The 21,031-nt window shown below is 44.9% G+C and overlaps 1 protein-coding gene across 1 annotated transcript in view; it reads right to left on the bottom strand.

The window, feature by feature from the left end:
* LOC124622820 (protein O-mannosyl-transferase TMTC2-like) overlaps positions 1-21,031 on the bottom strand; it is a 902,746-nt gene that overhangs the window by 475,944 nt on the left and 405,771 nt on the right. The window contains exon 10 of the mRNA XM_047148612.1: positions 10,405-10,490. Coding sequence (XP_047004568.1) covers positions 10,405-10,490 — 86 coding nt within the window. The remainder of the gene's footprint in view (positions 1-10,404; positions 10,491-21,031) is intronic.

Genomic DNA, 21,031 nt, shown 5'->3' with positions numbered 1-21,031 from the left:
GCGACGCTCTTATGCAGCGTGATATTTAATTGGAGTGGGATTCGTACTGCGGGTTGTGCAGACGTAGTGCTCAATTTAACAATAGTTTGTTTACGCTCAAAGATTTCAATTAACAAAACAGATGCCACTTACGGTAAAACAATATGTTTCTCTGTAGCCTGAAACGCTGCAGTCATGCACTGTGCGGCTGGTCCCGGCGGGGGTTCGACTCCTCCCTCGGGCATGGGTGTGTGTGTTTGTCCTTAGCATAATTTAGGTTAAGTAGTGAGTAAGCTTAGGGACTGATGACCTTAGCAGTTAAGTCCCATAAGATTTCACACACATTTGAACACTTGTAGCCTGAAAAAGAGTAAGTAGGACTCGAAAAACCAAACACAAAATACCCTTTTAACAACAACAGAACTAGTGAAATTTAGATCCAATTCGTTCTGTCCATACAACGGGCAAACAGGCAATAACACAACAATTTAAAATCTTTGGCTCTCTGCCATCTTTCTCCCTGACAACTGAAAAAACTAAGGATGCCGAAGAATACAGAAACTTATTTAAGATCAATAATAAAGCCACTAACTACACTTATCTCTAGCCGGCCGAAGTGGCCGTGCGGTTAAAGGCGCTGCAGTCTGGAACCGCAAGACCGCTCCGGTCGCAGGTTCGAATCCTGCCTCGGGCATGGATGTTTGTGATGTCTTTAGGTTAGTTAGGTTTAACTAGTTCTAAGTTCTAGGGGACTAATGACCTCAGCAGTTGAGTCCCATAGTGCTCAGAGCCATTTGAACCACTTATCTCTACTATCAGTACTTACACTCGACAACTAGGACATCAGCAACCACAACGCTACCGATCTAACCGCACATATGTCTCAGCAAAAGTCACCAATTATTTGTATGAAGTTTCATGCACACAAGCCAATAACAAAACAAAGCAAAAACCAACAAATGTTGTTTATTTCATTACAAAATAGCAACGAGTCGCTTTGCTGTGTATTTTTATTGAAGCTAATCCGAGTTTTGGGCTTTCTCTCATCTTCATAACTCTAATATATAGTTGAAGCTTTAGCCTCTACGTAGTGACAACATCGAGAGCAAATTGCATGCTATAGCTGTCCTGTGCAAAATAAAAACTTTGCTTAGCTATCAAAATCCGCGAGTTGTATATTTACGACAAACTGATTTATGGGTGTACTTACTTTCTACTCTGCTTGTTGTTACTTCGATTTACCATTTATGCATGTGGCGCAGATATATTTTTTACTTCGATTTTGCACAAAAATGGCCCAGTATCCGCCCTGTTGGTAACTGACTTCTTTGTTTACATCCGAGAAATACATCTGTGGTCAAACCTTACAGGTTCTGCTATGGTCAGAGTTATATTTGACTTACAGGTTCTGTATGACTAAAAAGAACTGAAACTGTTTGGCATGAATGTTATTACATGAGTACGTTAGTAGCTTTTTAACTAGATTATTTGGAATATTAGAAAAGTAATAATAATGCGGTACATTTTATATAGAAGAATTAATGTTATGTACATACTTTCTTTTCTCGCAATATGGATGACATTTATAAATAATGGAGATAGAACAACAGATTTCCAGTATGTAGAAATATTTTATGCAGTGGATGAGCTCACAATGGGATATGTTTCTCTATGAATGTACTTAGTATGTTGTATCAGGAAATTATGGAAATTCCTTAGAAAAAAATTGTTTGGAAACTCTGTTTGGTCATTTAGGTGTCATTTGAGGACGCACATTTCCGAGATCAAATTTCGATTTCTTCAAATAAATTCAGTCTTGTTTCTTTGTTGGCCAGGCGGAGTATTTGTACGTTGTGAGCTGAGTATGTCACTTGATGTTCATCTAGAGCTACATATACAGAAAGTGTTGGACATCCGGGTGTTCCCGAAATCGTATGTTGGAATTTCCTCCTGCTTTGCCAGTGTATATCTTTGAGCATGAATTGCAGTTCAGTTTGTATACTGCTGATCGACTGTTGTTATTTTTAATACTGTAAGTGGCTTCGTCCTCAATTTTTTTATTTGTATGAAAAATGGTTCTGATATTTATTCCTCGTTTTCCTAAGAAAGACAGGCTGACATACTTTCCTGTTAGCTGTGATGTCTCGTTATTTGGTTTGTTTGTGTGGTTGGCTATGTGAGAATTTATTGTACCATTTACCTCATCAGTTAGTTTTGGACTGTAGCCATTATTGTAAGCAATTACTTTAAAGGTGTTTAGTTCACCACTTTGGTCGTCTGCTTCTAATGGGAATTTGTGCTTTGCTCTTTATGAAGCCATTTTGTACTTAACTGGATGTCATGAGATTCTACTGATTGTTGCATCTGTGTATGTTGATTTCCTGTATACTGGAAATTTATCTCTGTAGTTGGAACTACCTGCGGAGAGATCCCGGAAATTCAAACCTTTGAGTGTCTGGTGTTAAACAATGGCGATGAGATTTAATTTAATACAGGGTGCCACACGGGAGACGGGCAGTTTTGAACTGCGTAGTACTGAGGGCGCGGTGGGGGGAGGTGGTCGTGGTGGGGATAGTTCTGATCCACACAGGACGCCATTTCATTTACTCAGTCACTACGGAGCAGTGGGACTTGCAACGTCGAGTGTTTGTCTACGACAGTTTCGTGAAAAGTAGTGAGTCTATTATTGCTACACAGCGATTGTTTCGAGCGCGGTTTAATGTCGGTCGACATGGAGCTGTTTCAAACCGTAACACAATCCTCAGATGAGTGGAAAACTTCAGATCAACTGGAAACACTGGATAAGAAGCATCCTGGTCCGAGATGCAAAGTAACGACACGAGAATATGTTGAAAGGATAAGGCAAGCGGCAGTCAGAAGCCCAGGACGGTCAGCTAGACGTCATGGTATGAGTTACGAATCAGTCGTGAATCGGTTGGACGAATTTTGCATAAAGAGCTAAAATTCCATCCCTACAAAATGTTCGTTGTCCAACAACTTAAGGAAACTGATTTTTCTGTACGAGAAGACTTCGCTTACAGAATGCGAGTGATTTTGGGATCGAATGAAAATGAAATTTTATTGCTGAGCGATGAAGCTCATTTTCATTTAAACGGGACCGTGAATAAGCAAAACCTACTTTACTGGGCTCCAGAGCATCCACACCTTATCCACCAGCATCCTCTACACTCAGAAAAAGTAACAGTCTGGTGTGCTCTTGGCTCTGTTGGCATTATTGGACCTTATTTTCTTAACCGAGTGAGGTGGCGCAGTGGTTAGACACTGGACTCGCATTCGGGAGGACGACGGTTCAATCCCGCGTCCGGCCATCCTGATTTAGGTTTTCCGTGATTTCCCTAAATCGCTCCAGGCAAATGTCGGGATGGTTCCTTTCAAAGGGCACGGCCGACTTCCTTCCCCGTCCTTCCCTAATCCGATGAGACCGATGACCTCGCTGTCTGGTCTCCTTCCCCGAAACAACCAACCAACCTTATTTTCTTGAAGAGAATGGGGCCACAGTTACTGTTAATTCGGTTCGTTACATTCGTATGCTTGAAACATTCTTGAAATCAGAACTAAGAATACGACGAATCCCTTTAAAACGAGTTTGGTTCCAGCAGGATGGGGCAACATCGCACACCGCAAACACTTCAATGACAGTTCTTAGATGCATGTTTCCTGGCCACATTATCTCACGTAATGTTCCTTGGCCTCCCAGGTCTCCCTATTTGTCAGTATGTGACTTTTTTCTGTGGGGATACCTTAAGAACTGTGTCTATAACCACAAACCACGAAATTTGGACGAGTTGAAGAATGCACTCATTCAATATATTGCTGCCATCCCTGCAGAGATTTTAGTCCATGCGATGGAGGATTCTGAGAAGAGACTTGAATCCTTCATTCGAAATGATGGACATCACGTTGACGACATTATTTTTCACAAATAACTTTGTTAACTAAAATGGCATATAATGAGCTTTGACTTTGTGTAAATAAACAGGCATTGATTTTAAAGTTGGCTGAGTATTATTTCATTAAAAACCGTCCGTCTCCTGTGTGTCACCTTGTACTAACAGCCGTTATATTGATATTCTTTTATTAGGCAACCTGTTTCGACTTTCCAATCACGTCATCTTCCGGCCTGGCGCATGAATGACACCAAGTACTATTCGTGCATGTATGAGACAAGGCACAAATGCTCGTATCTGGTTCCGTAGATATCCGAACTTTCTGTGCATCTACGGAACCCCGTCTTATACATGCACGAGTACATCCTTGGTGTCATTCATGCGGCAAGCATGAAGATGACGTGACTAGAAAGTCGAAACTGGTTGCCTAATAAAACATTATCAATATAACGGCTGTTGGTATAGTATTAGACCATTCCATCGACCAGCCACTGTGCCATGCTCCTGAACCCAGAATGGAGCTACATTTAATGAAGAAGACGTTCTGTTTCATTTTATTGATTTCTTTTGCGAGGTCCTCTGTTGTACCATTAGGCATCTGCCCGTAACCAGGCCATCTTTCTTAACCAGCAATCACAGACTTCCATTCAGCAAGTTGTTTACATGTGGCTACACGCACATAACACAGTGGACCGCTTCAAACACAAGGCTAGCAGGATTCCCCATTAACTGCAAAAGCACACAGGTCGTGCTCATTGTGATCTGCCAAAGCCGTTACTTCGCCTCGACCGAAGTGCTCTTTGTGCGACCAGAAGGGACAGCAACTGCTCCAAGTCTACACCGCAACATGCTGACCGTCGCCTCGTCTGGTAATCGTTCCTCACCCCAGCTCTCCGAGTCCCTTAGACTTGGCTCCACCAAGAAATATCTCCTTCCCGTCCCCCCAGGAACTTACTCCGATACGGTCTCTTCCAGCTCGTCTGGCTTGCAGCCCTAGACTTCAGGTCACTGCCCGTGTGCATGCACAGTCTAGGCCACCAGTGTCGGCTGCTGCCACATCTCTCCGCGTCCACCACTGAGTGCCGACGACGCGTCGCATGCACCAACCGCTGACACGACTCTGGCTTCCGAGAGATGCTGCTCGTTCCAGTACCTCCGGCTGACTGCACGCCACCATCCGTGCCTGTCTACCCCTCGGCCGCCACATGATCCGCTCCCTTCGCCCTCTCGCGGCACAAGTGCAACACATGAATCTCTGAGGTAGATTTCTCGACCTTAATGTTCGACTCAGCATAACTGATACTGCTAAGTTACATTTTTTTCTTAAATAGAACTACACAGTCTGTAGTCTCTCTTTCTAACTTTAAGGGTTTCATATGCGTAAGTCTCAGTTACTAACCACGAGGTCTAAAGCGAGCAAGCAGCCTGTGGTAGCCTCTCTGTTTTACACTCTGACGTCGTTCCGGTCAGACAAAAAAATGGTTGAAATGACTCTGAGCACTGTGGGATTTAACTTGTGAGGTCATCAGTCCCCTAGAACTTATAACTACTTAAACCTAACCAACCTAAGGACATCATACACATCCATGTCCGGGGCAGGTTTCGAACCTGCGACCGTAGCGGTCGCGCGGTTCCAGACTGTAGCGCCTAGAACCGCTCGGCAACTCCGGCCGGCCAGGTCAGACAGGAGCTCTGACTTGCTAGACCACTCCTGCGCACAACTGGAAGTTGGAGTATACGATATTTCTACAGAGACTCAGGTGGGCAAGTGGTTCAAATTTCGGCAAAAAATTAAAAAAAAGCTAATTGATTCGGTGCCTGAAACCTGAAAATATGTCACTGAACGACACACGCCATACTACATACAGAAATTTATGGAAATACGAGGCAGCATCGACAGAAACAGAATGAAATGAGTATTAGCTTTTTCCGTATACACTCCTGGAAATGGAAAAAAGAACACATTGACACCGGTGTGTCAGACCCACCATACTTGCTCCGGACACTGCGAGAGGGCTGTACAAGCAATGATCACACGCACGGCACAGCGGACACACCAGGAACCGCGGTGTTGGCCGTCGAATGGCGCTAGCTGCGCAGCATTTGTGCACCGCCGCCGTCAGTGTCAGCCAGTTTGCCGTGGCATACGGAGCTCCATCGCAGTCTTTAACACTGGTAGCATGCCGCGACAGCGTGGACGTGAACCGTATGTGCAGTTGACGGACTTTGAGCGAGGGCGTATAGTGGGCATGCGGGAGGCCGGGTGGACGTACCGCCGAATTGCTCAACACGTGGGGCGTGAGGTCTCCACAGTACATCGATGTTGTCGCCAGTGGTCGGCGGAAGGTGCACGTGCCCGTCGACCTGGGACCAGACCGCAGCGACGCACGGATGCACACCAAGACCGTAGGATCCTACGCAGTGCCGTAGGGGACCGCACCGCCACTTCCCAGCAAATTAGGGCCACTGTTGCTCCTGGGGTATCGGCGAGGACCATTCGCAACCGTCTCCATGAAGCTGGGCTACGGTCCCGCACACCGTTAGGCCGTCTTCCGCTCACGCCCCAACATCGTGCAGCCCGCCTCCAGTGGTGTCGCGACAGGCGTGAATGGAGGGACGAATGGAGACGTGTCGTCTTCAGCGATGAGAGTCGCTTCTGCCTTGGTGCCAATGATGGTCGTATGCGTGTTTGGCGCCGTGCAGGTGAGCGTCACAATCAGGACTGCATACGACCGAGGCACACAGGGCCAACACCCGGCATCATGGTGTGGGGAGCGATCTCCTACACTGGCCGTACACCACTGGTGATCGTCGAGGGGACACTGAATAGTGCACGGTACATCCAAACCGTCATCGAACCCATCGTTCTACCATTCCTAGACCGGCAAAGGAACTTGCTGTTCCAACAGGACAATGCACGTCCGCATGTATCCCGTGCCACCCAACGTGCTCTAGAAGGTGTAAGTCAACTACCTGGCCAGCAAGATCTCCGGATCTGTCCCCCATTGAGCATGTTTGGGACTGGATGAAGCGTCGTCTCACGCGGTCTGCACGTCCAGCACGAACGCTGGTCCAACTGAGGCGCCAGGTGGAAATGGCATGGCAAGCCGTTCCACAGGACTACATCCAGCATCTCTACGATCGTCTCCATGGGAGAATAGCAGCCTGCATTGCTGCGAAAGGTGGATATACACTGTACTAGTGCCGACATTGTGCATGCTCTGTTGCCTGTGTATGTGCCTGTGGTTCTGTCAGTGTGATCATGTGATGTATCTGACCCCAGGAATGTGTCAATAATGTTTCCCCTTCCTGGGCCAATGAATTCACGGTGTTCTTATTTCAATTTCCAGGAGTGTACATTGAAGAGTCAAAGAAACTGGTACACCTGCCTAATATCGTATTGGGCTCCGGAGAGCACGCAGAAGTGCCGCAACACGACGTGGCATAGACTTGATTAAAGTCTGAAGTAGTGCACGAGGGAATTGACGCCATGACTCCGGCAAAGCTCTCCATAAATCGGTAAGAGTGCGAGGGGTTGGAGATCTCTTCTGAATAGCACGTTGCGAGGCATCCCAAATGTGCTCAATAATGTTCATGGATGGAGAGTTTGGTGGCCAGCGGAAGTGTTTAAACTCAGAAGAGTATTCCTGGAGCCACTCAGTAGAAATTCTGGACGTGTGGGGTGTCGCATTGTCGTGCTAGAATTGCCCAAGTCCGTCGGAATGTACAATGGACATTAATGGATGCAGGTGGTCAGACAAGATGCTTACGTACGTGTCACCTATCAGAATCGTATCAGAGGTCCCATATCACTTCTAATGCACACGCCCTACACCGTTAAAGGACCTCCACCAGCTTGAACAGTCCCCTGCTGACATGCAGAGTCTATGGATTCATGATGTTGTTACCACACCCGTACACGTCCATCCGGTCAATAGAATTTGAAAGAAGACTCGTCCGACCAAGCAACATGTTTCCAGCCATCAACAGTCCAATGTCGGTGTTGACGGGCCCAGGCGATACGTAAAGTTTTGTGTCGTGCAGTAATGGAGGCTACACGAGTGGGACTTCGGCTCCGAAAGCTCATATCGATGATGTTTCGTTGATAGCCCAGCATTGGAATCTGCAACAATTTTCGGAAGGGTTGCACTTCTGTCGCGGTGAACGTCGTTGTTGGTCCCGTTGTTGGTCCCGTTCTTGTAGGATCTTTTTCGGGCGCAGCGATGTCGGAGATTTGATATTTTACCCGATTCTTGATATTCACGTTGCACTCGTGAAATAATCGTACGGGAAATCCCCACTTCAGAGCTACCTCGGAGATGCTGTGTCCCATCGCTCGTGCGCCGACTGTAACACCACGTTCAGACTCACTGACATGTTCATAACCCGCCATGGTAGCAGCAGCAACCGATCTAACGACTGCGCCAGACACTTGTTGCGCTATATAGGCGTTGCCGATCGCAGCTCGCTATTCTGCCTGTTTACGTACCTCTGTATTTGAATATGCATATCTATATCAGTTTCTTTTGTGCTTCAGTGTATACTTTTGTGTGTGTGTGTGTGTGTGTGTGTGTATGTGTGTGTGTGTGTGTGAGCGTAAACGCATACATCTATAATGCTTATTACAACAAGAATTTTGTTGTGTACAGTATAGTTCAATTAATGTAACTGAAGGGTTTAGAGTAGAAATGACGTTTCAGGAGAGAGTGATGTAAGCCAACATCCGTTAAGCTTAAGTGTGGGTCAGTTCCAAGTAGAATAAGTACATGCGACTGCCTGCATAGTTCTGCACTCTCTGAAGTTAAAGTTTAGGTTCTAAGTGAATGCCTGAACTTCTTTTGGAATAGCAGTATAAGGGAAATGCCGTTCAAAAGGAGATTTGCTGCTGTCTTTAATGAAGCTTCAGGCATACGTTTTTTAAAGTAGTGCAATAGCCTAATGCGTATGCTTTTGAAATTACTTATAGCAATATTTAATGCATATCTAAATAGACCCAGTTTTGAAACAGTGGAGACAAAATCAGAAGATTGACACAACGTATCACAAGTTCCTTCAACCTGTCCATATGTAACTGAAGTGTGATAATGCAAAAAAACCACTGAAATTCTTACTTCTTACCCAAGGCACGATGCAAGCAGCAAAGAAGATTAGCGTAGAGTTTTTAGTAGTGGAGCCAGAAACAGAAAACTTTCTGTCAGTAAAAGTCATGGATGACACAGCAGAGGACAATGATGCTAAAGGCATTCAATGAGGAATATAACTGTGACAACAATCAGCAAGCAAAATCCTCTAACAGTGCAGTTCAAGTTTCCACTAATCTGTGATCGTGCATTTACTGAAGGAACAATATTAGCCGCCATCAATGCCTCTTCTGTAGCCTGTGCAACACGATGAGTATGAAATAAAATCTGAGAAGTGGAAAAATCTTCAGGAAATAAAGAGCTACATCCCTCGACTTCATTTTTGGTTCTATAACAATATATCCCACACCCAGATAGCAGTTATGATGCGTGCAAGAAGAGAGAGTGGACAAAGAAGAGGACGTGGTAGAACAATCAGACGAGAAAGGCTGAAAATGCACAAGCCACTGGTTCAGCTTGTGTTTCCCCAGGAAGGACATTCTTCGGGAGATACCACAGGAGGAAATGATTATAATATTATACTCAAGGCACTGGCTGTGAGTTGATTGTAGAAAGTGACAAAAGAATAATCTCTCGTACGTGTTGGAATTATACCAATATATTTTAGTTTTGGTATTTTTAATTTTACATATATATTGTTTTTCAGATTTTGATATTAATTTTTTGTAAACGAACATGTGTTGCTGAGCATAATGTGTGTTGTACTAAAAACATCTTCAGAATAAAGCACAATAAAGGAAATGTTTTCGTTCTTGTACCTGTTTTCCTGTAAAAGTTTTAGGAAACAATGAGTAGAAGTATTTTTAATATATTATTAAAAAACACCGCAGAAACACTACAGTCTCGAATCATACCTACTAGTACGTAGGGGCTAACTGGCCGTCATAAAAAAATTGATGTTTCGGTAGTAGCCACTTAAATTTGACAGCCATTTACTCAGTTAGCTTCAGCAAGCACTTGTACCCCTTGTAATTTCAGACCCTCAAACATATCATTCCACAAGCTTAGAATGAAAAATTGTATATATCATAATTATAACTATGCAGGTATTAGGCCTGTATAAAGTAATAACACATCATATTGGAGGACCATTTAATAAAACTCTAGGATGTTAGAGGGTGTCGAAATTGTAAACATTTGGAATGGGATTTCCAGTTCCACCGCTTCCTTCCCAGCCATGAGAAACCTCCATATAACTTTGATCACAGCTGGGGGTTAGAAACTGTTTCCAATTCATGACCCACGCAGAAGATGAAATCCTAGTAAATGTGAAACCCTACTGGTTTATGAGCATACAAACCGCACTCGATGACTTACCCTAAGTGTGTAATATTTATGCACTTTCTTTATTTACAGAGAGTGTGCAGCTGACTTACCTGCGAGGCTAGGCCGGAAGCTTATGGCAGTTTGGTAGCTTTGTGCGGCCTCCTCCAGCCGCTGCTGCGACTGTAGCAACACGCCCCTGCAACACCAGCACGGTTATGGTACGGTGTATACAGCCAGGCTACAACACACTCCACGAGAATAACAAAACTATCAGATACAGGTGGTAAAACAGTGACAGCAGAGGCAGGCGTAGGGGAGATCTACAGGGAAAACGCCCATATACAGGATGTTTCAAAACTCGAGAGCAAAACTTCACGAATGGCTTTCTCACATAACAAGAAGAAAAAAGTCCAATAAACATTGGCTCTAAAATGCATACCTTAAGAGCTATGTATAAATTAGACTGTATGGATGTAAGCTTGTATGTTTGTTTGGGATCTCCTCCTAAACCACTAGATCGATTACAGTTTGGGACAAAAACAGCAAACTTCACGACTGCCGGCGCTGTGTGATTCGTAATGTCGTAGTTCCAATAGGAGCAGAGATACAGATAAAAACGTGTTTTCTCAATCTCTGTCATATAGGCTGCCTGCACGGCAGGCATATTGGGTAGTTATACACACATCAAAAAACGTTTTGCATCACCTCTGTTCCGACAGTTCCGGAACCTGTACACAAAACTGGAATATAGATCAACATAAACATCATTTCCGCCCATTTTCTTGCTCCACACAGAGGTGGTGGGCAGGATTGCTGCACACACCGGCAGCTCTACTACACGGTAGCATGTCCTCTTGCGTTGATGCATGCCTGTATTCGTCGTGGCATACTATCCACAAATTCATCAAGGCACTGTTGGTCCAGATTGTCCCACTCCGAAACGGCGATTCGGCGTAGATCCCTCAGAGTGGTTGGTGGGTCACGTCGTCCATAAACAGCCCTTTTCAATCGATCCCAGGCATGATCGATAGGGTTCATGTCTGGAGAACATTCTGGTCACTCTAGTCGAGCGATATCGTTATCCTGAAGGAAGTCATTCGCAAGATGTGAACGATGGGGGCGCAAATTGTCGTTCATGAAGACAAATGTGTCGCCAATATGCTGCCGATATGTTGCACTATCGGTCGGAGGATGTCATTCACGTATCGTACAGACGTTACGGCGCCTTCCATTACTACCAGCGGCGTACGATGTTCCCACATAATGCCACCCCAAAACAGCAGCAAACCTCCACCTTGCTGCCTTCGCTGGACAGTGTGTCTAAGGCGTTCAACCTGAGCGGGTTACCTCCGAACACGTCTCTGACGATTGTCTGATTGAAGGCATGTGCGACACTCATAGGTGAAGAGAACGTGATGCCAATCCCGAGCGGTCCATTGGGCATGTTGTTTCGTCCATCTGTAGCGCGCTTCATGGTGTCATGTTTGTCTGGCCATGGACTTCGGGGGTGAAGTTGCGCATCATGCAGCCTATTTCACACAGTTTGAGTCGTAACACGACGTCCTGTGGCTGCACAAAAAAATTATTCAACATGGTGGTACTGCTGCTATAGTTTCGCCGAGCCATAATTCGTAGGTATCGGTCATCGACTTCAATAGTAGCCCTTGGGCGGACTGACCGACGCATGTCATCGACAGTTCCTGTCCCTCTGTATCTTCTAGATGTCCGAAGAACATCATTTTGGTTCACTCTGAGACGCCTGGACACTTCCCTTGTTGAGAGCCCTTCCTAGCACAAAGTAACAATGCGGACGCGAACGCACCGCGGTATTGACCGTCTAGGCATGGTTGAACTACAGACGACACGAGCCGGGTACGTCCTTCCTGTTGGAATGACTGGAACTGATCGGCCATCGGCCCCTCTTCGTCTAATAGGAGCTGCTCATGCATGGTTGTTTACATCTTTGGACGGATTTAGTGACATCACTGAACAGTCAAAGGGGCTGTGACCGTGACACAATACCCACAGTCAATGTATATCTTCAGGAGTTCTGGGAACTGGGCTGATACCAAAACTTTTTTTGATGTGTGTAGTATCAGCCTGCTCTATTGACAAGCTTTATAACGCAGCCTACACACCAGGAACAAGGAATTGTTTTCAAGCCCCAAAGTGAAGACTGCCCTATATGACAGGTGTGTACTGGCAATAGTATCGCCTTCTTTATCGACCTGTTTCGAAGGGACCATGCTTGTGGATGGTTATAGCTGGGAGAAGGTATTCCAGGACAGAGGAAGGTGTGGACAGAGAGGGGGGACAGGAGGGAATACATGCTGAAGGATGGGGCAGAAGAGAATGGAGAGAGAGAGGTGGCAGAAGGGGATGATTAAGGAGAGAGGGGTAAGGAGACGAAGGATAGAAAGGGGAGGGGCAGGAAGTGATGGATAGGAAGAGGTAGGAGGAGTAGATCGATAGCGGGAGAGAGGCAGGATAAGATGGACAGGGAGGTGGGCAGTAAGAGATGGACACAGAGAGATGGGGGAGGAGAGGTTGCAGGAAGCAGAGATGGACAGAGAGAGAATGAGCAGGACAAGGTAGATAGATAGATAGATAGATAGAGAGAGAGAGAGAGAGAGAGAGAGAGAGAGAAGGAGATGCAAGAGGCAGGTGAAAGATATAGAGCAGTAGTGGGCGAGAGAAAAGGAAGAGGGGGAGGAGATGGCCACGATTTGAACATTGCAACATTGTAAATTCCCTTTAGCCTTTTAAAATGGAAAGTTCTGAGTAAAAACTTGCTGCTTTTTCTCTCTGTATTAACAGCATTTTATAAAAACGTTTTTTGTATTCTATACAAATCATGACCCAAAGATGTGCCTATAATGCTGTGAAACTGGTTATGTTGCCTAATAATGGAATCTGTATACAGATAATGTGGCTTTGAAGAGTCTTCATTAATTTTCAAAAGTATTTTGAAGGATTTTTTTAACATTATTGTTGAATTTTTTTGTAAACTTCTTTACAATAACAATGTTGTGTTAGGGTAGTATCAGATTGATTTATCGACGTGCTTTACATGACAGACTGTATGTCAGGAGCAAATAAATGATTTTTAAGCTCCTGATGTGTAGGCTGCCCTGCTTGACAGGTGTAATGGCTTGCTTTCTTCAACTATAGCGCAGCGGCTATACATGCCGATGAGCATGGTTGGGGACAGGTTGAGATGGAGAGAGAGGGGAGGAGGTGAAGATGTAGAGATGGGAGGCATAGAGAAGAAGTGGGCCGGTGGAGAAAGAAGAGGGGGTGACAGAGATGGAGACAGAGGGGGAGGAGGATGTGGTCAGAGCCAGGGGGAGGAAGTTGTGCTTAGAGAGAGTGGTGGATGAAATGGACAAAGAGAGGGAGGGGCTGGAGATGAAGAGACAGAGTGGCGAGTGGGAGAAATACAGAAGCTGGACGATGAGGTGAACAGATGCAGGGAGAAAGAGATGGGCACTGAGAGGGGGAGGAGGGGATTTGTTCAGTATATGTATTGAATGTATACACAGGTGAAGCTATGGGGAAAAGTCTAGTATATAATCACGTATGTTTGCAGGTTTTATGACTGGGATCTTTTCCCAAACCCCTGGATTGGTTTCAAACAAATTTTGCACACAGTCAGGAAACTTCACAAGTATCACCTCTGTGGAGTTTATAACCTCCCGTCTCCAGCAGGAGCGGAGATATAGGAAGGAAGTGTTTCTTAGCCCCTGCTGTACAGGTGTCCTGTGAGATAGGCGTCGTCTGTGGGAATAGGTTTGGTCTGCCTTATGGACATGCTTTTCAAAGCAGCCTACACATCAGGAGGAAGAAATAGTTTTCCAGACCCAACATTTAGGCTGTCCTGGATCTCAAGCATGTTGCATTGGAGTAGTATCAGCTTGCCTTATCGACCTGGTTTGCATGGAAAGCTATATCTCAGGAGCAAAAAGTGGTTTTTCAACCTGACATGTAGGCTGACTTGTATGACAGGCATGTTGCAGGAGTAGTATGTGCTTGTTTTATCAGCTTTTTTTGTAGGAGCTACATGCGTACATTGGCATGGGTACGGGAAGATTAAGGGGAATAAAGGGTGGCATGGAAAGAGATATAAGGCAGGAGGAAATAGCTAGAGAGAGAGGGGTGGGGGAGGATGGGAGTGACAAAGATGGGGACAGTAGGGGATGGATAAGGAGAGGATGGTGGACAGTATCTATTCCCTCCTGCCCCCTTTCTCTGTCTACAACTTCCTTCGTCCAGGAATACCTTCTCCAAGCTATAGCCATCCACAAGGGGTCAGGAGATGAACAAAGAGAGGGACCAAAGGAGATGAAGAGGAAGAGGAGGAGGAGATGAGCAGAAAGGGGATGAGAAGGAGACAGAAGCAGAGAGAGATTTGGGAGGAGGAGCAGATGGACCGAAAGATGAGGGAAGAGGCGGTGTACACGAGTGAAGCTGCGGGGAAAGACTAGTATATGTACAAGAAACATGAAGCTAGAGTAAGAGTTGAAGTGCAATATTGGAGTGCTCGGATTAGGTAGGATGTAAGACAAAGCTGTAAGTTTCTGTCCTGAGCGTTTAATGTATACATAGAAACAGCAGTGGCAGAAATAACAGGAAGGTTCAGGAATGGAATCAAAACTCCAAGTGAAAGGATAGCAGTGATAAGATTCGTATTACTATCCTTAGTGAAAGAGAGGAACAATTACAGGACCTGTTGAATGAGATGAACAGTCAAATGAGGACACAATACGGAATGAGAGTAAACGTAAGAAAGACGAAAGTAATGGGGAGCAACAGAAACGAGATTAGCGATAAAATGAAGTCAAAATTCCTGACCTTGAAGTAGATGCACCTGTTACTTTGGCAGCAGAGTAATACATGACAGAAGCAGCAAGTAGGATATAACAAGTAGACTAGCACAGGCGAAGAGGGATTCTTGGCCAAAAGAAGTCTACTGTCAAACATAGTCCTCAACAGGAAAAAAATTCTGAGAATATACGTTTGGTGTACAGCATTGTTCGTAGTGCATCATGGACAGTGGGAATACCGGAAAAGAAGACAATCGAAGCATCTTGGATGTGGTGCTAAAAAGGAACGATGAAAAAAGGTTACTATTAGAAATGAAGAGGTTCTCCGCAGAATCGCCGAGGAGAGGAACAATTCGAAAACATTGACAAGTTTAGGCATGTTTAATAACATATAACTTCCGTGGTACATGAAGGAGTCATAGATGGTAGGGGTAGAGAAAAACTGATATGTTTCCAACAAATACACTACTGGCCATTAAAATTGCTACACCACGAAGATCACGTGCTACAGGTGCGAAATTAAACCGACAGGAAGAAGATGCTAGGATATGCAAATGATTAGCTTTTCAGAGCATTCACACAAGGTTGACGACGGTGGCGACACCTACAACGTGCTCACATGAGGAAAGTTTCCAACCTATTTCTCATACACAAACAGCAGTTGACCGGCGTTGCCTGGTGAAACGTTGTTGTGATGCCTCGTGTAAGGAGGAGAAATGCGTACCATCACGTTTCCGACTTTGATAAAGGTCGGATTCTAGCCTATCGCGATTGCGGTTTATCGTATCGTGACATTGCTGCTCGCGTTGGTCGAGATCCAATGAATGTTAACAGAATATGTAATCGGTGGGCAAAATGTGATTTTTTCGGATGAATCCAGGTTCTGTTTACAGCATCATGATGGTCGCATCCGTATTTGGCGACATCGCGGTGAACGCACATTGGATGCGTGATAGTATGGAGTGCCAGTGGTTACACGTCTCGGTCACCTCTTGTTCGCATTGACGGCAATTTGAACAGTGGATGCTACATTTCAGATGTGTTACGATCCGTGGCTCTACCCTTCATTCGATCCCTGCGAAACCCTACATTTCAGCAGGATAATGCACGGCCGCATATTGCTGGTCCTGTACCGGCCTTTCTGGATACAAAAAATGTTCGACTGCTGCCCTGGCCAGCACCTTCTCCAGATCTCTCACCAACTGAAAACGTCTGGTCAATGGTGGCCGAGCAACTGGCTCGTCACAATACGCCAGTCACTGCTCTTGATGAACTGTGGTATCGTGTTGAAGCTGCATGGGCAGCTGTACCTGTACACGCCATCCAAGCTCTGTTTGACTCAATGCCCAGGCGTATCAAGGCCGTTACTACAGCCAGGGGTGGTTGTTCTGGGTACTGATTTCCCAGGATCTATGCACCCAAACTGCGTGAAAATGTAATGACATATCAGTTCTGGTATAATATATTTGTCCAATGAATACCCGTTTATCATCTGCATTTCTTCTTGGTGTAGCAATTTTAATGGCCAGTAGTGTAATTGAAGTTTTTGTTTGCAAGTGCTATACTGCGATGAGGAGTCGGCACGGGAGTGGAACTCGTGGCGAGTCGCAACAAACCAGTCAGAAGACTGATGACGAAGAAAAATAAAGTAGGTGTCTTGCAGGGAATGCTCCGTTTCCCTGATTAGTTTTCCCACTCCCATAAGTCCTTGTTGCTCCATCGGTTATGCGTTATTTTGCTTCGAAAGTACCAGCACTCTTTAAATTCGTCCACTTGATGCTAACGTGTTCTGATGTTAAGTTTATCGGTAATCTCAATTTCGTTTGTCTTTACTATTTTCGTCTTTCTTTGGTTTACTCTCGGCCGGTATTGTATGCTTAATGGGCCGTTCATTTCTGTATAGGTCCTGTAATTTTTTGTTACTTTCACAGAGAATAGCAATACGATTAGTCAGGAATGTAATAGCGTTCTTGAACCTTTCTTTTATTTTTTTTTCATTGCCTCTTCGACATAGTTTTTCCAGCGGAGGAGAAAATTTGCTTGTCTTACGCTCTTTCTGATCCGAACACGTCTCCCTTTGTCTTCAATTTTTATTGTTCCATCTTTAGTCATGGGCGTAGTGTGCGTATATTACTCGTCTTATTGTGCTTCTCTGAGGATCTGTGTTATAAGGACTGCCTGTCTGGTGTTTTTATCTTTTCTAATGCCAGACTGGTAATCATCCAGCGGGTTATTACTTTCATTTTTTGCTCTTATAATTAGATACTATTCTGGTCAAATATTGGATGCATAACCTGTCAGGCTAATTGTGCGATAGTTCCCGTGTTTACTTGCCCTTATTGTCTTAGGAATTGTTTGACTAATAGTTTTCCTAATGTCTAATACAATGTCTCCACACCCACAATTCTACACGTTTACTTGATAATCGTGTTGTGCCACTTCCCACAATGATTTTAGAAATCACGAAGGACTGCTCTCTGTCGTTTCCGCATTGGTGGAAAACGCGTCTTCCAGAGCATAGGGATGGCGGTTATCGCTGGAACAACCGGTTTTCGGATATATATGTTTTTTCCAGGCCAATCTAACCTGGTTTTCAAAACCGTTCAAAATAATCGGTTTTTGAAATAAGTGATTTTCTGCTCTTTATTCCTATTATTGTCTGCAATAAACGTAGAAATCGAACAAAGATTGGAAAAGTTCGACTTCCTTAGTTTCAAAAAACACGGAACCAAAATTAAATAAGCATATAAAGGAAAACTTAGTCCCTTTCCCATTCACTGCTTTTCTCGGACAGTGATAAGTGGTTGAATAATACAAAAACTCACCACCTTCTCTTACTGATACATTGTTTGTTTTTGTTTTGTTTTTTTAAATTCTGCTCAAAAATCACGTTGTATTCAGTGATCATGCTACTATTTGGGCACTACGAATAGGCAGTATTAAAGGGTGAAAACTGAGGTTGAAGAACTCTGTTCTTCGTGTTAATTCGTCCGTTTTCAATGGTTACAAGCAGATAAAGGCTTATTATACAAACACAGGCAGTATATCAGCTACTTTCTACTTTTAGTGTGAACTGTGAATGAATTGTCCTTAATCTTTTACTTTAATACTGTTACCATAATTTTTTTCCTCTGTTATTATTTCGTAGATATTTAACTTAACTCTGTCCGAACAGGCCATGAAGGCTCAATTGTACCAACCGGGTGCCGTGTCATCCTCAGCCCACAGGCGTCACTAGATGCAGATATCGGGGGGCATGTGGTCAGCACATCGCCCTCCCGCCGTATGTCAATTTGTTCGATTTCTACGTTTATTACAGACAATAACATGAATAAAAAGCGCAAAAACAGTTATTTTAAAAACCGATTATTTTGAACGGTTTTGAAAGCCGTGTTAAACTGGCGTGCCGGCCGGAGTGGCCGAGCGGTTCTAGGCTCTGCAGTTTGGAACCACGCGACCGCTACGCTCGCCTGTTCGAATCCTGCCTCGGCCATGGATGTGTGTGATGTCCTTAGGTTAGTTAGGTTTAAGTAGTTCTAAGTTCTAGGGGACTGATGACCTCAGAAGTTAAGTCCCATAGTGCTCAGAGCCATTTTTTAAACTGGCGCGGAAAAAAACGATGTATCCGAAAACCGGTTGTTCCAGCGATAACCAGCATCCCTAAGCTACTTCTCATTCAAGTGGCTCCTCAGTTTGCGTCACAAGGAGCGAGTGCACCTCGCTTGCCAACAGTGTTCGGCAGACAGGATGGTCAACCATCCGAAAGCTAGGCCAGCCCGACAGCGCTTAACTTCGGTGACCTGAAGGGAACCGGTGTTCCATTGCGGAAAGGCCGTTTACATTTCGTAGAAGTGGCAGAAATTTTTTTAAATCTTGTATAACAAGTGAAGCAAAGCAAGTGAAGCATTGTACCTCACTGCTACTATTTCCAGACTATGGTTGTTGCCATTCTGGTAGACAACAGGTGTCTGGGGACGACAGTGAGGAAGTACCACATGAACCAGAAGGGGCAAGTCCTGTACACTGCAAGTACACACGTACTATCAAATAAGCCACGCCGCAAGGTAACAGGTTCGTTATTGTCTGGGCAGTGGTGTGCCAATTCTTATGGAATATGCTTGTTCCTCGCTTCTGTTGGGCTTTGTTATTAAAATAGCACCGTTCGCTTTTCCCATTTTTCGTAAAAACACAGTATTTCAAAGCAATGAAACTTATTCGTTTTTTAAAGTTTATTTAAAATCGAAAAGAAATATCACTGATATTTCGGTTTTTTATCCAGTTTTTAGTGAAAACTCAAAAACACTTGTTATAACTGAGACCAAATGAGTACCGAAAAATATCCGTTACTCAGAAGTAAAATACAAATATAGGTTTCAACCGGTCGGTTTTTTCCGTCCCTACCACAGCTCTGTCAGACTTTGACTCTAATACTGGATTCCTAATGTCCTCCAATCCGACTCTCGTTTCATCTTTCGTCACATTAGCAGGTAGTTCCTCCCCCTAGTAGAGGTCATTCAATCTATTCTGTCTAGATAACTACTTTGTTTCCTCCCTTTGAATGTGGAATTCCTCTGGCACTGTTAATGTTGAAGCATTTGCTGTTAGATTCTCCAAAAGTTGTTTTTTCTTTTTTGTATTGCTATAGGGGGTTGGGGTAAGCGAAGCGATCACCGAATGTTGGGCGCGAACTCCGGTCCCTCAGAGATTCTTCCGAAACCGGGGGAAGGGAGGGGGGGGGGGGGGGGAAGTCGCTCTCAGCCGACGTTGTGTCTGCATCTGGCTGAGTGCTGGGTCCCATGATCTACTGGGAGTGAAGCCGCTGTGTCTATTGATCATGCGGTCGACCACTCGTGTTCCAACAGCCTCCCTTAGAACAAAACCCAAAACGACGAACTCTGCCTTGGTACTTCTGGAAGTGCTTCCTATCTGGTACCTTCCTGTATCTCCTGCCCTATTGCAAGTATAACTCCCCCTCTTCTTATTTTCGAACATTGTATTTGTTATTACTAGATGTAACTTACTGCAAATTTTTCATTCCCCCACAATAGCGCTCCTGTCTCGCATGATTAATAGGCTAGTCAGTTCATACGCATAGATTTTTCTGAATTTTCCTTTAAATTTCGTGTCCTACACCCGTCAAAAGAGACTGCAGTACGAATAGGTTACAAACACAAAGCACGTGTTGCTGCTTGCCATATAATTCTCATTGCACCATGTAGCAGATCGTACAAGTAAATGACAACAATATATAGTACTAATTTGTAATCCCTATGATTTTTGGCCGGCCGCTGGTGGTCGAGCGGTTCTAGGTGCTTCAGTCTGGAACCGCGAGACCGCTACGGTCGCAGGTTCGAATCCTGCCTCGGGCATGGATGTGTGTGATGTCCTTAGGTTAGTTAGGTTTAAGTAGTTCTAAGTTCTAGGGACTGATGACCTGAGATGTTAAGTCCCATAGTGCTCAGAGCCATTTGAACCATTTGAATCCCTATGATTTTTAAAGACGTACACGTGGGATGGCCATATGCACATTTACAGATGGTGGTAGTGTCGCAAGGCATAAAATGGCGGTGGATGGCGGACCATTAGCGGAGCGACTGGCGCACTGAGCGGACGCACTGCGTAGCTCGTTCTGCTGCCTTGGGGTCTCCCTTCCCGCTCAAAGCACTCTCCTCGTCGAGTTGGAGATAGAAAGAGTAATTATCATGTGTATCCCGCAAAACTGTCGTGTTTGCACTTAACGGATGCGCATATTGTGGTTGTAGCGTTACCGTTTGCCGGTTTCCTGGCGAGCGCGGAGGCTGCGGCCGGGATCTGCGCGACCGAGGAGCCGTTCTTGGCGCTTCCCTTGCCGGGCGCGTTTCTTTCCTTGCCGCCGCAGGGCATCCTCCCCGCTCCCCAATAGGATATTAGGGAT

Source organism: Schistocerca americana, chromosome 7 (genome assembly GCF_021461395.2).
Source record: "Schistocerca americana isolate TAMUIC-IGC-003095 chromosome 7, iqSchAmer2.1, whole genome shotgun sequence".
Lineage (NCBI taxonomy): Eukaryota > Metazoa > Arthropoda > Insecta > Orthoptera > Acrididae > Schistocerca > Schistocerca americana.
This window is presented reverse-complemented; position numbering and strand designations above follow the sequence as displayed.